Source organism: Actinia tenebrosa, unplaced genomic scaffold (genome assembly GCF_029948245.1).
Source record: "Actinia tenebrosa isolate PJP-AT-01 unplaced genomic scaffold, QUT_ActTen_1.0 PGA_scaffold1__47_contigs__length_23844297, whole genome shotgun sequence".
Lineage (NCBI taxonomy): Eukaryota > Metazoa > Cnidaria > Anthozoa > Actiniaria > Actiniidae > Actinia > Actinia tenebrosa.
Genome location: NW_028292578.1, coordinates 13,406,494 through 13,423,673, shown reverse-complemented (window position 1 = coordinate 13,423,673; position 17,180 = coordinate 13,406,494). Strand labels below are relative to the sequence as shown.

Sequence of the window (17,180 nt, the reverse complement as noted above, 5' to 3'; positions counted from 1 at the left end):
CATCCTGGCTCCTGTTATGGCTGACATAGTGACCACCTCATTGACAACTGGCAAATTTCCATCTTCCATCACAAGAAATCACTAATTCGTCCAAAACTCAAAAAACCTGACCTCGATAAAGATCTGCTGAAGAACTACAGACCTCTAGCCAACATTCCATTCTTGGCCAAAGTAATTGAGAAAGCTGTTACCATACCAGACATATACCTATCAGAACAATTCCAATCTATTTCCCACTTTTCAATCGGCCTATATAGAGGACTACTGCTCTTTTACGAATAACTAATGACATTTTATAACGCACTCGACTCTGGCTCTGACGCATAATTGGTGTTATTGGATCTGTCGGCAGCCTTCAACACACTCGACCACAATATACTACTAAAACGCTTGGAAACCAATTATTTTAATTTTACTGGAACTGTCTTGGAATGGTACTCATCATATCTTACAGTAAGAACACAATCAGTCATGATCCAGTCATCATCATCATCTCCAAGACACATCGACTTCGGAGTCCCACAAGGATCTATATTAGGATGTTTATTGTTTATCCTATGCATATAGCTCCTCTTCAAGATGTAATGTCTTCATTCAACGTAAACTACATGTTCTATGCTGACGACAACCAACTGTATATATCAGTGAACCCTAATGACATGCAAACATCGCTAAATACTCTTCACGACTGTATACAATCTGTTTTTAAATGGAACACAAAAAATTTGCTCTGCACTAATCCGACGAAGACAGAAGTCATTTATTTCACCTTAAAATTCCAGAAATAAACAATTTCCATCAACACATTTAACATTGGCAAAACTGATGTATCAATTTCTGATAAGGTAAAGAATCTTCAATTCAATCGATTGCAATCAATATTTACTAACGTTCATATTGCTTTTGTGCCGTCAGAAAGCGTAGCCTATTCGCCAGGCAAAAACGACCAAATCGTTAACCCTATCCCAGACTAAAATGATACTCTATCCTAGACAAAATGTCAAAATATGATACCCTACCCCAGACCCAAAAGCCGAAAAACCATACCCTATAGGGCGGCACATACCCGTATAGCAAATATAGGGGAGTACCCCCCCCCCCCCCCCCCGGGATTAAAACCTGACTTTCAACAATCACATGAACGAAATTTGCCGAACAGCACAATTAACCTCCAGCGAGGATTTCGGCTTAGATCGAAAGACACGTTCAGGGTAAGTAATCGAGAGTTCTGGAAAAAACTCTATATATTTCACGTTTAAGTTCGTATCTTCTGCTGTTTTTGTCTGGGTGTTTCCCATGATTCTTGTCAACTGATCGCAAAACTTCGAACCTCTAAAAGCTTAAAGACTGCTCTCGATCTGGTGACCCTGCTTCGCGTACATCTAAGCACTTCCTCTTCAACTCGTCGTGACTTGACGCACGCAAACCGAACAGTCTCTTACCCAGAGCTCTTACTGCGCATGCTCAAAGACTGTGGGTTCTACGAGATTGGGTTGATGGAAAGTTGGCGCCTTTTTCAAACTACTAGCAAGGCACAATGCACAGAATTCCGAGTAAACCTTTGGAATCCAAATTGGAATTTTACATAACTCAACATAACTTGTCCGCCCGACATTTCATAATGCTACAAATGAATAGCAATAAATTTGCCACGATTTCCCCTTTAACTTGCCGCTCAAAAAAATTTTGCAAGTTGTAAAAAGAACGTATTTACGTATTTCCACTTTTCATGCAACAAAAAAACGCAAAAACAAGTTGCAGGAACGTATGTCATACGAACGAAAATCATTGTTATATCTGCAACACTGAGACAAGTTTAAAAGCACTTGCATGGCTTTCCCCTATAATGCCCAGTCCCAGCTCACTTAACCACAGACACTCCACCAAGGACACACCAGGACTAAATGCACAGTCATTTTTGTTTTGAGTTCAGTTGTATTTTTTTCCTTCATCATTGGTCTACATGTACATCAAGCAAAAGGGTGTAAATCATATATTCAAATCATTGAATTAATTGTATGACATGTTCGTTATTATTACATTAAAACCTCTATTAAGTGTAACCTCTATTATATGGCATTTACCAAAATCGCAGTGATGGTTATAGACACTAGTTCATTAATACCAAATTAAGGTATTTATTGCTGGGGTAAATACTTGTTCTCTGCTTCCTTCAGTTCCTGGTCACCTTGAAGCCTGAATATCTCTTTCACTGGAGCAATCTAATGATAATAATAATAATATTCATAATTATTGTTATAATGTGCTTGTATTTCAAAAAAAAGTGGCCTTTTGATTGCATGGGGTGTTTAATGCTGATTCTGCATTAAATCGTCATGACTGATACAGCTGATCTGAAAGAGTGATGTGAAAATGAAGACACACATTGTAAAAACGGAGAAGCCTGCAAAAACTGAACAGCAACAGCTAAAAACGAGCCTGCCATTGCAAAACAACAGCAAGTAGAGTAAGATTTTTCTTCAAATAGTATTAATTCCATTCATACCTTGCCCTCCACGTTCACTAGTGATTGGTCATTGTATATTTGCTTGGTGGTCTGTTGCATGGCAGCAACTGATGCTCTCATGTTGTGATTGGCCCAGATGACTAAAGACACATCAAGGTCACGGAAATGATCCATTGGAACTGTGTAATACTTGGTAGGCACAATTACTACGGGACCCTGAAAGTGATATAACAGAACAATATAATCTAAAGTCTATAAGATTTGGCTGTTGTACAGTGTATCACAGCATGGGACAATCAGAACAGAGCTAGGATTCAACTAGGTTAAAAGGAGTTGGGATAACTGAAGAACAGGGAGAAGAACCCTCAAAGCACGGGAGAGAACCAACAAACAACTCTATTCACATATGACACTGAGCCTGGAGGGAATCAAACATGGGTTGCATTATTTGGTGAGAGGTGTGCGCTCTCACTGCTATGACACCCGTGCTTCCCACATCTTGACAAATACATCTTTTAAATTACCTGGTTCTTCCATGCTTTCATAAAGGCTTCAATATCAGAAGGATCAGATTTTTTGCTGTGCATAAGAATTGCATCAGCACCTGCATTACGGTATGCTTCAGCACGCTTCAAAGCTTCATCTAAACCCCATCCTGCAATAAAGGCTTCTACTCTTGCCACGATACAAAAATCAGGATCAGTCTGTGTATCTATGTGTATAAAGAACATTTAACCACTGTGAGAAACCTGGAAAGGAACATACGCATGGGGAACATGTGGTGTGTCCTGCAGTGTATATAGTGCAACAACTGTGCAATATAATACAACATAAATGAACTTTTCTTGCAACAAAACCATGCATGAATCGAGGCAACCTGCTCGATTCTGTTCAGTTGTATGACAAAGCAATAATCATTAAGGCCCCGTACACACGAATCCAGAAATTTTTGAATCCGCAAATTTTTCTTGCAGATACGAGATTGTTCGCGTCCACTTGCAGCGTATTTGAATCATCCATTGTTCACTGTACACACGTATCCAGAAATTTCTTGACCTGCCCTGATGCACGCTAGTGCCTAGTCCCTTTGATGGATAGTTTTTCTTATTGAGCATGCGCAAAATTCTGTTTATGTCAGTGTATTTGAAAATTTGCGGATACGACTGTCCACACGTATCTGTATTCGGGGCGTATTTGGAAATTTCCACTCTGTAGCCCATTTTAGAAAATTTCCGGATTGTCCAAGAACCAATTAATTGTGAGTGCCAAAAGTTTATTAGTGTTGAACACTATTTTGTGTTACTCTCTTTAAATAAAGTTTATTATTATAAATATTAGCATTCACAGGGAGTTATCATTGTATTAAAATCAATCACATTAATCAAATATGTACCTTTGCAAGCTTTAATTTTCAAAGAAAATTCTTCAATGTCAGCAAGTGGCTGTGCACGGCCATCCAAAAGTGAGTTAGTCTTTGGAAAAAGCTTGTCTTCCAAACAAGCTCCTGCTATGCCCCTCATCTCAAGCTTTCGAACCAATCGTCTTGCATTATTGAAATTACCATAACCAGTGTCGGCATCCAGAAGAATAGGAATATCAGTTGCATCGCTCATGAATTCAAGAACATCTACCACTTGTGTCCAAGATGCTTCATTACTGTCACGTACTCCTAATTGTGCTGATACAGATAAACCACTACCCCAGATACCTTTAAAACCTAGAAATATAATTGTAATGTAGTTATAGTGTGATTTGGGGTGATATGACAAGGAATGTTATGAAATTGTACTAAATACAAAGATAACATAGTTTTTGGTTCTACTTCCACTCTGTGGTCAGCAATGTTTCGCACATGTTGCAATGTGTGTGTGAGCCTCAATAATACCAATATTGAAACTTTGGGAATTGTGTCTAACATTATCCACCACCTAATTAAGTGCTATATATATATATTCATTATAATTTTACCTTCTTCAGACTCAAGCCCCTTCCCTTCCCCTGGGGGCCCTCCCCTCTGCGAAAGGAGTTTTGCAACACAAAAAGCAACATTTCAACAAACCTAAATTGGATTACAAAAGTTATTTTAATGAGAGTTTTGTTATTTATTTACAGTCTTGTCCATTATCCTCATACCTGCTTCTTGTACTATCTTAGCACTAAGCCCATTATGAGCCTCCATTATAAACTCTAATTCAGGGGATTCTAACATTGATCTGAGCTGTGTTGTTTTCTGGCAACAAAGAAAAAGTAAAAGAATTAGCTCAGCAGTACCCTGCAGCATCTTTCTAAGTATCCTTAATGCTTTTCTGCTACACATTTCTATGGGTTTATGAACAAGAACTAGTCTGTTCCATTAGTGCCACCTTCCATATCTCCTCCAGCATCTTGCCAATGATCCCCCTCCAGTAGTCCTTTATACACCTGTGTGAAGACTTTGAGGCAAAGTAAAATTTGCACCCCAATCCATCCCCCCACCCCCTTCATAGGGTGGTCTGTGGTCCTTGCAGAACCTTCCATGTTTACATTAGTCAGTTACTAGACTTGAAGGGAACAATACATTTTACAAGGAAGCATACCTTTGGTATATTTGTGCTTGCACATCTTCTGCTAAGTGCAGCTGTTAAAAGAAACATGTATGTTACTCTAGATGTTACCAAACCACACCCCCTCCCCCCCAAGACATGTCTGTTTTATACTGTTACAAAGTTCAGTTAGTAGAAATTTTCGATTTCTTTATCTAATAATTTGTTGCCTCTTTTCTTTGAAAAAAAGAGATGTAAGAAGAAAGATATGTAAGGAGAATTCAAAATAGAAATGTGTTGCATCGACCCCCAAAAAAATTAACATGCCTGCAATATATATATGAGGAGTATGTACCTTTACATCACTATAAACACTTTATCACAGACTATTTTCTTCAAAAAAGGTAACTTGAAATATGATTTTGATCGAAATATTTACATTAAATAGAAAGTAAAAGTGCAAACATAATTTTGTAGTTGCTAAATGTTTATACAGCGAGAGAGATTAAATTATACGGGAATATTTTAGTTACGTGGCAGAGGAAAGAAAACATTTCAGAATCAAAAGAGAAGATACGAGTATTGTAAAATATTTCTGTGTTACTCTAACTGGTATTCTTATATAAAGATAAGCTTCATTCGCTCTTACTAACTTTTCGATCGTTCATCAAACAAAAGCTGTCAAAGAGTGATTGGGAAACGTTATACTAAACAATTGTACAAAATACTTACGAGTCGCGAGGCGGAAAACATTTGAACACCTTGACAATGATCGTAGCATATTGAATAAAATATAATGTAATAAAACTAGATCTACACCCTTCGATCGTGAATAACACAGAACCCTCTCTCCCCACGCTGAACAAGAAGAAACAGAACAGATTCCAGGCCAGCGGTCAATGAGTAACACGTGGATGAAATTCTATCCACTTACCCTCCCCCCCCTCCCTCACTTATAAAATATTGTTATATGAATTGGGGTTCCTGTGGTAGATGTACAGCCAGAATGAAAGAAAGGAAGGAAGAAAGAAAGAAAGAAAGAAAGAAAAAAGTTAAGGAAAGCCCGAGAAACTATTTTGGTTTTTATATATATGCAACAAAAGGATTTTGACAAGTGTGAAGTGTTTTTCATTCTCAAAGATATAATATCAATGACGGCATTAGTCATTTGTACCAAGGCAATGGATCGTTTTGCACCATTTTATTTTGTATTCTTAGTTGTATTTGAAACCCTCCTTCCCCCAGTTAATAAACGACCATCCCCTTCACTGGAAAATTAATTATTTGAAAGTTTTTTTTTGCAAAAAAAAATCGAGTACTTGATTTACATTTTTATTGATCTTATTTTATATTTTTATTGGTTCATTGTCAACTAATGGTTTTACTGCCGACAAACATTTGACAAACTACTGTCAACAGTTGGTAGACAAACTACCGTCAAACAGTTGACAGTCGGTTGACAAATGACAGTCAAACCATCAACAATAGGTTGCTATCAATAGACGTCACTTCCGGTAATAGCTCTTTTTTAATGGCTTGTAGAATCCTGGAGGTTGTTTTGATCTCTTGTTTTCTGGTTTGATGTCGTGAAAATAGTCAAATACAATAGTTTGGGGACTTATTTTGATGTTTTGACTTAGCATCCGCTAGTTGCCCCCCAGTCAACCGCTTGTTTGCCCCCCAGTCAACTCCAAAAAGTCACGTCATTGATACAAGTAAGCAATATTGGCCAACAGGGTATTTGGGGCACTGTTCTTTCATTTTACCAACAATTCATGTCCAGCAATTTACTGTCACATGCCCTTCCACAAAAAAAAAAAAAAAAAAAAAATACAACACATTTTCACAGATTCAACAATACTCTTTTTGGGTTAACCCTTTATGCCCCAAGTGAGCCATATGGCTCACTTCCGTAACTGGCTCCAATTCCCAAGTGAGCCATATGGCTCTCTCAGACCGTGACCTCTTCTAGCCAATCAAAAGACATGTTATATCTTTGTTTTGATGCTCTATCGTATTCTAACCAATAGGAGAAGAGTTTACATTTATTTTCATACCAAATATGGCATAGGTTGTCACACAAGTTCGCAGTGAAAATTATAGTTGAAGAAACACGTTTGGAAATGGAGAGCGATAGCGACTCGGAAGATTTTTTAGGATTTACGAACGACGATATTCAAGCCTTGAACGACTCAGACTCTGCTTCAGACTCTTCTGAATCAGATATTTTTGTTTCAACAGTGAACACAGAAGATTTGTCTGATTTTTCCGTCTCAGATGACGAAGAAACTGAGCCACAAGAAGATGTAAACACTTGGGGAAATGGCAATGGAGTTGTGAATGTCGCGCCATTTGTATCTCGCTCTGGTCCTGTCTCTGGAGTTGCAGAAGATGGAACTGCACTGGACTTCTTTCATTTATTGTTTCCCGAGGACTTAATCGAACTTATTGTCAGAGAAACTAACCTGTATGCCCAGCAATGCATCGCTGTGAAGCCCGATCCAAAGTGGCGTGATACAACAGCCGAAGAGATCAAAGCGTTCCTTGGTCTTCACGTCGTGTTTGGAATAAAAAAGCTCCCTTCAACTCGACTGTATTGGTCTAAAGAACCTCTCCTTGGAGTCCCAGAGATCAAAAAAGTCATGCCAAGAAATCGTTATGATAAACTAAATCAATATCTACATCTCAATGACAAATCTAAAGCTCTTCCGAGAGAAGATCGGCAACACGACAGACTTTACAAAGTTCGAACTGTTGTTGATCGTGTTTTACAGCAATGCCGCGAAGAGTACATGCCAACAAAGAACGTTGCTGTAGATGAAGCTATGGTTAAGTACAAAGGCAGGCTTGGGATGAAGCAATACATGCCCAACAAACCCATCAAGAGAGGAATAAAGGTCTGGGAGTGTGCCGATTCCTCAAATGGCTACGTGTTGGACTTCCAAGTTTACACGGGGAAGAAGCAAGATGGCGGAGTCGAACATGGCCTTGGCTACCGTGTCGTACATGATTTAACACGGACAATCACAGGCAAAAACCATCATGTCTTCTGTGATAATTATTTCACATCAGTTCGTCTAGCCGAAGATTTATTAAAAGACCAAGTCTATTTATGTGGCACGATAAAAGCTAGCAGTTCGGGTTATCCGAAGGAGTTAGGGAAAAAAAACCCCGACGTGAAGCGCTTAAAACAAGGCGAATCCTTGTTCAAACGAAAGAACAATCTCGTGGCAACGGTTTGGAAGGACAAGAGGCTTGTCAACTTTTTAAGCAGCCAGTCGAATCCTGTTGGAGACGACACTGTAAAACGAAAACAACGCGATGGAACCATTATCGATGTGCCTAGCGCTCCTGTAGTGAAGAGCTACAACGCCAACATGGGTGCTGTTGATCGCAGTGATCAATCTCGCGGCTACTATGCTGTCGGACTCAAGTCCAGAAAGTGGTGGAGATACCTATTTTGGTTTCTCATTGACTTGAGCATTGTAAATGCCCACATTTTAGAAATGCTGGCGCCAAATCATCGCTCACGAACACAGCTTCAATTTAGATTAGAACTTGCAAAGGACTTGATCGGCGAATTCAGTTGCCGCAAATTATCCTGTGTTTCTGGATCTTTGCAGGGTGGCCACTGGCCTATTCCCTGCACAAAAGGCCTCTGCAAAAGATGCCTAAGGAAAAAAGAAAAGAGCTGGTGCAGATTACAGTGTGAACTGTGTGGAAAGCGAGTGTGTTTGAAGTGCTTTCGCAACCATACCGCTAGTGACCTAGCTTGATTGGACCGACTTTGGACGCGCCAAATTCAAAATTAACTTAACTTTAATTATTTCATATTTGTGAAAACCACTTGACTTTCATGATAGATAACTAGCTTATTCTTTAGCTGCATGTCTCAATATACATTTTTATCATTTCTATATTGAATTATTGATCTAGGAGATGATTTATAGTAAATCTAATCCATGTGTTTGCAATATCAAACCTAGAACAAAATGGCTGAGCAAGTATGTTTTAGGTTCTAGGATTTTCAGTAGTATATTCTCATCAGATTTTATGTATTTACTACCTTATGATGTTTAAAAATAAAGTTTGATATTAGATCTATAATTTTTCTTTCTATTGTAATGCAGTACCTTAGCTTGCTTTGGCATTATAAGGCAAAATCTAAGGCATACTCAATACTGCACAATGAATGTTAATGACCCTTGGGATTAGTGCACAACGTAAGCAAGATTCCCCATGGGGCATAAAGGGTTAAGGGACTTCACTGTAGTGGGAGTTTATTGTACAAGGGCTTATTTATTCCAAGAATAAAGGAAACTACTTTTGCTTTATCTCCAAAGTAAACTTATACATGTTACACTGTGACTTGTGAGTAATAGTATAGACTTTTTCTTCTTGAGAGTGATGTTTTACTCATTAGAGACCATGTGTCATTCCTTGGAGCATCTTTTCTTTGTTTAAAGTGTATATGACACGGAAAAATTTTAATGTTAAAAATGTGTAGTTTATTGGCATTAATAAGAATAACACGGTTAAATTTGTTTCAAAAACGTATTTCTCTAGAAATTCAAAAAATTTTAGCACGAGTTGTGACGTCATTTTGTTTACAAGTCTCCAGATTTAGTTGCAAATACATGAAATATGTTTGAATATAGAATCTTAATTTCAAGTAGTACACTTTTCAATTTCCCAACATTGGAAGAGTACTACGTAAGCTATCAAATGAAGCTGACTAAAATATGTCTTTTGTTGTTAATTTATATGAATTACAATTTATATTTAGTACATTACTACTGAATCTAGAGTACGTGTCAACAAAATGACGTCACAAATTGGGATTAACTTTCGCAAATATCTCAAGAAATAAGCTTTTGAAACAAATTTTGTTATGATATATTTATTATTACTAACAAACTATACATTTTAAATGATGGAATGTTTTCGTGTCATATGCACTTTAATGGTTGAGAATGAGAAGACACATGAATATGGATGCAACTCAAATGAAGAATATTTTTGTCAAAAGAATAACATACAGTCTGAAAAATGGGAAAACATTATGCACAAGCCGAAAAGGTTTATCATTAAAACAAGCTGCAATTTGCATATCCTTTATAAAACTTATTTTTGTTGCACAGATGTTTTCTGCCTAACAGTGACAAAATGGGGGATGCCTGGGCAAAACACCCTTTCACCAACAGTCCTTTTCCATGAGAGGGGTACAGAGGATTTTCAAGTCATAAATTCTATTACATTAAGTAAAATACGATATAATTTTTTTATTAAATGACAATTTCTTAATGCAAAAATAACAGTGTAGAACATCTCCTTCTAATATGCATGAATTTTTTTGATATTAAGTTTAATTAATTCATTTTACCGACTTTAGTAAATTATTAAAACTTTTTGAATTAAAAAAATGACTGTCTGGGGTAGGGACAGTAGATTTGTGTTCTTTGACTGATATTTGTATGAAAGCTTGAAACAATATTGCTTTTAGTCTGGCTTGGGTAGGACTCATAATACATAGTGCTTTTGTACCCAAGGAAAACCAGAATGCACCTTAACGTCTAGTATACACTAAATCAAAATATTGTAACCAATTTAAGTATCTATTGTTCTGGACTGACCAGCCTCATGTTCACTTGGACATAAAGCATTTTCACATGTATGAGAGCCTAGTCAGTCCAAAAAAAAAGTTATTCAAATTGGTCGCCATATTTGGATTTGGTGTATAAAAAGCCTAATATATGGGATACTCATGGGGTTCTCATTTGCATGAATATGGGGATGCAAGAAAGTGCATGAGTTTTGATTCAGTCCCTCAATCCTAGAGACCTTTTGTGGGATAGCCTTTACAGTGCATTGCGGTTTAGCTTGAGTGCAAACATTTTTTCCTATTGATTGATTGTATTATTTGTAGCAAAGCTAAAACATCTTGTTGATTAAACTTACAGTAGAAGAGGCCTATAAACCACAAGATCATTACCAACCTCACTTTGAACCTCAGAAAGGCAAATTTGATACTATAACCTATGATTGACAGATTACCATGTATTTCTAGTTATGCTTTCTATGTAATTTTGGCCTGTCATGTTATCAAATCTTCCTTGTGGATTCAAAAGTGAATGGCTAATATATATAAGCCAATAGTATTTACATATTTATGTTAGACGGCCATGGAGCTTGAGAATACGAACCATACAATTGAGAAGCTTGCACCTAAAACAAATAAACAAAACAACACTGAAGTTAATGTCCTACTCATCATGGTTTGATTGAAGCAGGGATTTAGTATGCATCTTCACAATGCGAAGTGTAGGTACTGTAATGATTCTACAAGGTTGAAAACTGGTTTATTCTGTTTGTAACTGTTTATACAGAGAAAAAGTGTGTGGGCAAAAACAACCAAACCCATCACTGTGACACAGAGTTGCTTCAATGATGGTTTTCTCCTGTGCTTCTGTGTTATCTACAGGTATTCTAGTTTTCCTCCCTCTTAAAAAAACTAATTCTCAATTCTCATTCCCTCACTTTGATAATTTCATATTATTATTTTACCTTCAATTTCATTAAGTTAATTCAGAAACTACGATTGCTATAATTATCGCCAGAAAGATGAAGATAATTACTCCACATATAATTTTCTTCTGTAAAATGAGAAAAACACAATGGTTTAATAAATTTATAATATTTTCAAGCATTTTTCAAACATAAATATTTACAAAATATGATGGATGGGATGGATGGATGGATGAATTGATAAGTGGATGGATGAATGGATGGATGAATGGATAAGTGGATGGATGAATGGATGGATGGATGGATGAATGGATAAGTGGATGGATGGCATGAATGGATAAGTGGATGGATGAATGGATGGATGGATGGCTAAGTGGATGGGATGGATGGATGGATGGGAGGATGGATGGATAGGATGGATATGGGGATGGATGGATGGATGATGGATGAGATGGATGGATGAGTGGATGGATGGATTGGATGAGTGGCTGGATGGATGGTATTGATTGTGGATGGATGGGATGGATGGATGGATGGATGGATGGATGGATGGATGGATGGATGAGTGGACGGAGGGACGGACAATAGACCTAACCCACTGTTTTCCCATTTAAATGCATGTGTCATTCCCTAGAGTATTATTTCTTTGTTTAAGGGTTGCACATGAGAAGACACATAAATATGGATACAGCTCAAACAAAGAATCTTCTTTTCAAGAGAGTGACACATGGTCTGAAATAGGCAAAACATTAGGCCCCAAGTGGATTAGGTTCATTGAACAAAAAGCATACAAAATAACAAATTGGTTTGAGTTGACTTACCCTTCTGGCTTTGCCTTGATATTTCAAAGCTTTTTTTGTTTCTGTTTTTGCTGACTGCACATAGTCCTGCGCTTGATTCACATTGTATTCTATTCTGTCTATCATTTCACCCTGGAAAATACAATATGGATATTTTATTATTAATCTGTCCTTTTTACAAAACACAATAATACTGTATTAGCATAATAATAGGTTTAAGTATCAGTCTAGGGGGTTAATAATGTTTATGTTAAGTATCTAAGCAGAATTATGGTAATGATTCAGAAAATTAACATGGATTCCTGTGAGATCCTGTGAGATAAAGTAGAAAACAGTTGCAGTTATAACAAACTCAATCTGGTGGAATTGGGAGAACACAAGAGAAGTGCTAATATCACATACCTGACTTTCCACTAGCATGTACATGTCTTGAAACATCTCGTGAAGTTCCTTGTCAATAATACAAAATCATGCAAATGAGAAAAAACTGAGGTGCACAGTTCTAGAAAGTATCAGTCTAGAGAGGTCAATGATGTTCAACCAGATGTTTTTGGTTGTGACTAAATATTGCCATGCAGTATGTAGTCACAACTAATCATGAACTATCAAGCCATTTGAATCCATGGGGTGAAATCATAACCCATGAAACAACCTCTGGGTATATCGAGGTTAGAGCATGGCTAACTCACACATCAAATTAGAATTTAGTTGTTAGGTTGCGTGTGGAGGAAGGAAAACCAGAGAACCAAGAGATAAACCCTTGAATCAAGGGACAGACTTAACAACTAGTACTGACTCTACCAACAAGTAACACCAAGTAAAGGAATGGAAGCCAAAGACCCAGAAGTGAGTGCATTACCATTACACCATCCTTGAACCCCAACTTAAATTTTAGAGTAACCTGTTGGCTACAGACTCCTTTTCATTTGCAACTCATCGGTACAGACTGCTTACTATCAAATAATTATTAATATTGTTACCATTATGCTCTTTTCTAGTGTGATAATATCCCTGTGTCTAGCCTCTATGTCACCAAGTGCTTGTTTAGCTTGCTGGGTTTCAATTACAATCTGAACCAAATGAAATAGAATTGTGTTAAATGATTGGGAATACATTGATCAATACTTCATAATGTTCAAACTGTGTTGCCCAGGGGGTTATTCCCTATATTCGCTGTACGGCTACTGTGCTGCCAAACAGGGTATGGTTTTCAGCAATTCTACTCTGGAACAGGGTATATAAAATTGCCCTTGCTCTGGAACAGGGTATATGAAATCATGCTCTCTCCTCTCTGGAACAGGATTTTCAGCGATCTTGCTCTGGAACAGGGTATGAATTTCAGCGATTTTTACTCTGGAACAGGGTCAGGGTTCAGAGGGCTCAGCAACACATCCATACCCTAAACGGGCAAGAGTACCCCCCCCGGGCTGTGTTGTCAGCAATGAAGAATTCTACTCACATTTGAAGTAAAAATAACAGGATCATCACTCTCTAACATCTCTTCTACTTCTTCACTAGTTTTTACTTTTCCAGCTAAAGTGGAACAAAAATAGAATAATGAAAATCATACAATTTGTTATATAATTTATTTACAATATTTGCCATGAATTAGTTAATAAAAACATAAAATTTCCAAAACAAGTTAATCTAAATGAAATTTAATTTCTTTTATGATTCCATGCGTTTAAACCAAAAAAGCTGTTTTTACTATACATACTTATTTCTAGTTGCCTTTGTATCCTTGCTTTGCATTTTTCTCTGTAACCGGTTTGGGTCGTGTTATATTCACTCATAACTTCAATGAATTTCCTTGACAGAGTTGCATGCTAAAACCACAACAACAAGTATAACACTTTATCAAACAAATGATTAATGATTATTGAGAAGGAAACAATATTGTATGGCAACCTCTTGTAGCAAGTGTTTCCTCATGTAAAGCCCAAAGTCAAAAAATGATTTTGTCAAGCTTGAAAAGGAATATGATGGCTAACTCACAGATCAAACCATGATACAACCTCTGGGCTGATCTAAGTCGGGCCACTGCTGACCCTCAAATCTAATTTTGATTTAGCATGTTAGCTTAAATGCAGAGGGAGAAAAAGAAAAGAACCTGGAGAAGACCCCTTTAACCAAGGGAGACCCAAACACTCTACTCACATGATATACTGGGACTGGCAATCTAACTAGAGACCCTAGAAGTGAGAGGGGTAACACTACTGCTATGCCATGCCCCCTTGCTTACCTGCTTCATAATAAATGAACAGTGTCGATTTGTTTTAATACACACAGTATATATTTTTACCTGACATCTTTTGATTCTAATATCAGCAACATTACTATGACCAGCTGCTATCTTTTTTTCATCTTCCTTTATTTGCAGTTCCATTTCTGTATAAATGAAAACAGTCTGCATCAAAACTAAACATCTTATTCAGTTTAGAGGTGAATTTTTATTCAACTATTTATAGTCTGATTTATATTTCAATGGCTGCTCAATGTCCAGACACGATGGCCACATTGGACTGATCAAAATGCTAGTTAATATAAACTATCAAAATGGTGTTTGGCTGGAAAGTTTCAAACTTGGCTGGTCATTTTCTGTTGACTGCCGAATGTTTTTAACCCTGGGAATACTAAGAGAAGAGGGAAGCAGGGCTCAAACTTGCTAGTAGTATTCTAGTTAATACTAGTGATTGTTTTGTTCTAGGTGAGCTATACAGCTACAGCATAAAGCAATAATATTATAACTGGCCAGAAAAAAAACAAAGAAAATCCATCAAAGCACACGAGAGAACAATGCACAGCTCTACTCTTATACCCCACAACCATGACATAGCAGTGAGTTTGCATATGCCGCCTATGTACCCTGACATGTCTTGGATAATATATATTCTATTAGTAACAATAGTGCCTCTCTACCAACCACTCTCAGCATTCTCAACAATAGACAATTTTAACCGAGGGTTGATCATCTTTTGAATACCTTTCAAATTACTCCTAACCCTGTTGGCAGTCCTCTGAATATCTGCCATATAGGCTTCCATCTTATCTTTATTTTCTGTAAAAGCAATATCAACAAGATATTAAACACTGAATCACTGCAGTAGGAATATAATTAGTGACATAAGCCAGTGAGCATTATTTTAGGTATTGACCTACCTCTCCACTAACCCCCCCCCCCCCCCCCCCCAGTATATGGGGTACATGCACTACAGGTACTTTCAAAACTATTTCTGATGAGACATAATTTGTTACATAATTTCTTATATAATCTTTTCAATTAATATTAATCAATAATGATCAATAAAAATCAGTTTCTGAATTGTAAAAATCATTAAAAAATAATACCACCACAAAAAGTAACGAATAATTATTGATCATTGTAATTTATAATCACTCTATAGACCCCTTGCATTTGACGTCAAAGCAGCTCAATTTGTAGGACAAAACAAAATAATTTCAATCTCATGAGAATTGGAAACCTATAGCTATGTCCTCCAAATTAAACTGCATTCTGATGGACAGCAAGGGGTCTATATGTGTGATTCAATATCAATAACAAATCATAAATCAATAGGCTGATTGAGGAAAAATGAATATTGTTCAGTACCTATCCATCAATTTATTTGATATCTAAGTATCACCAGCATTACAATCAATCAATCGGCTTTTTTAATACCCAAACTTATTTTTCACCCCCAAAAAATTCCAGTTAATTTGATCTGAAACTCCCACAAATATAAACTTTCTGAAAATAACTTTAGTAATATTCTCTTGCTTTAGATAAATTTAACAATTAAAGAAATAATATTTTAAATATTTTTCCTGTTCCAGCAAAACACTTCCTTATGATAATTAATCACTCATAGACCCAAAAAAAGAAAATAAATTCAAGATTCTCAAAGATTCTTTTAAAATAAAGAAAAAAATCTTTGCAAAACGATGAACTTCACTTCTTCCCATAATTAAAATAGGGTATCAAGTTTCGTTTACATCCACATTGTTTCTAGTAAAGCTTTAATTGTACTTTTAACAATTTTCAACAAATTTGGATTGTTTAAACTTGATTTAAAGAGAAACTCATGATTTTTAGACCAAAAATGACTAACATTTGAATAATGAAAAGGTATATTTAAACGAGTTCAATTAAGATAATAGTTGAATATTCATAGCAAAAACAAAAATAAAGATTAATTTGACATGTACCAACCTTTGTCTTGTACTGCTGCAGACAGAATCGAACTGTGTGCTTTTTTAACGCTTTCAACATCTTCTATGATCTTTTCGATGTTTTGGCGAATAGATGCGGCCTGTTAGACAGAGAAGAAAAACATAGTAAAATGTAAAAGAGCTGTAACGATAAGCACAGTGGTGTGTAAAGACTATACTATCACTTGGAGGAGTCTACTAATAAATAATATTGAGAAAATTATACAGACAATGATGTGAGAATAGTTTAATGCTATATGTACCTGTGTGAAGAAATCATCCATAAAGCCTCCTTCCATGTTGATTTGATGAGAATCGTCCATCCCATACGATTCTTCATCTTTAAAGTTGTCCTTTGGAATCAAAAAATCAAGTGAAAGTAATAGTGATGGTTTCAAATGCTTAGCTCATTGAGGCGGACAACATGCGAGTTTGTCGGGCTGTATTTCATTCGTAAAACAGATTCTTTCTAAAAAGACAAATCGATAACTTACGTCTAGGCTGAGAAAATCTAACCGGTCCTTCATGGTGGAATATATAGTAAGTAGAAGTGGACAAAGGAGAGATATTCTGAACGTATTTCTATGCACCACCTCCCTTTGCAGCCATTACCTTGCCCAGTCACCGCGTTACTCCTACCAACCAAACAGCGGCAAC

At 36.7% G+C, this 17,180-nt stretch overlaps 2 protein-coding genes across 2 annotated transcripts; both read right to left on the bottom strand.

The window, feature by feature from the left end:
• Window positions 1–1,915: 1,915 nt before the first annotated feature.
• Window positions 1,916–5,881, bottom strand: LOC116289673 (phosphoenolpyruvate phosphomutase). The gene is made up of 7 exons (XM_031696625.2): window positions 5,722–5,881; window positions 5,044–5,084; window positions 4,601–4,697; window positions 3,861–4,184; window positions 2,992–3,179; window positions 2,507–2,683; window positions 1,916–2,222 (listed from the first exon to the last, which is right to left on the bottom strand). Exons 1-7 carry the CDS (start codon window positions 5,768–5,770, stop codon window positions 2,139–2,141), a joined length of 960 nt encoding a protein of 319 aa, XP_031552485.2. The 5' UTR covers window positions 5,771–5,881; the 3' UTR covers window positions 1,916–2,138.
• A 4,375-nt stretch (window positions 5,882–10,256) lies between these two features.
• LOC116289674 (syntaxin-1A) lies at window positions 10,257–17,168 on the bottom strand. The gene is made up of 12 exons (XM_089032617.1): window positions 17,018–17,168; window positions 16,787–16,876; window positions 16,525–16,624; window positions 15,298–15,372; window positions 14,617–14,702; window positions 14,032–14,140; window positions 13,774–13,847; window positions 13,295–13,384; window positions 12,717–12,764; window positions 12,336–12,446; window positions 11,554–11,642; window positions 10,257–11,214 (listed from the first exon to the last, which is right to left on the bottom strand). The coding sequence occupies exons 1-11, from the start codon at window positions 17,048–17,050 to the stop codon at window positions 11,565–11,567; spliced, it is 894 nt and encodes a 297-aa protein (XP_088888743.1). The 5' UTR covers window positions 17,051–17,168; the 3' UTR covers window positions 10,257–11,214; window positions 11,554–11,564.
• Between the last annotated feature and the right edge of the window lie 12 nt (window positions 17,169–17,180).

What these genes read in the sequence shown, in the direction of transcription:
- LOC116289673 (XM_031696625.2), bottom strand. Translation starts at nt 5,770, where the DNA reads ATGCTACGATCATTGTCAAGGTGTTCAAATGTTTTCCGCCTCGCGACT. An exon ending in CAAGCACAAATATACCAAAG is followed by an intron (nt 4,698 to 5,043) that starts GTATGCTTCCTT and finishes CTTTGTTGCCAG; the next exon opens with AAAACAACACAGCTCAGATC. An exon ending in GAAAATTAAAGCTTGCAAAG is followed by an intron (nt 3,180 to 3,860) that starts GTACATATTTGA and finishes TTATACACATAG; the next exon opens with ATACACAGACTGATCCTGAT.
- LOC116289674 (XM_089032617.1), bottom strand. Translation starts at nt 17,050, where the DNA reads ATGAAGGACCGGTTAGATTTTCTCAGCCTAGAC. An exon ending in TGGATGATTTCTTCACACAG is followed by an intron (nt 16,625 to 16,786) that starts GTACATATAGCA and finishes TCTGTCTAACAG; the next exon opens with GCCGCATCTATTCGCCAAAA. An exon ending in ACAAAGGCAACTAGAAATAA is followed by an intron (nt 13,848 to 14,031) that starts GTATGTATAGTA and finishes GTTCCACTTTAG; the next exon opens with CTGGAAAAGTAAAAACTAGT.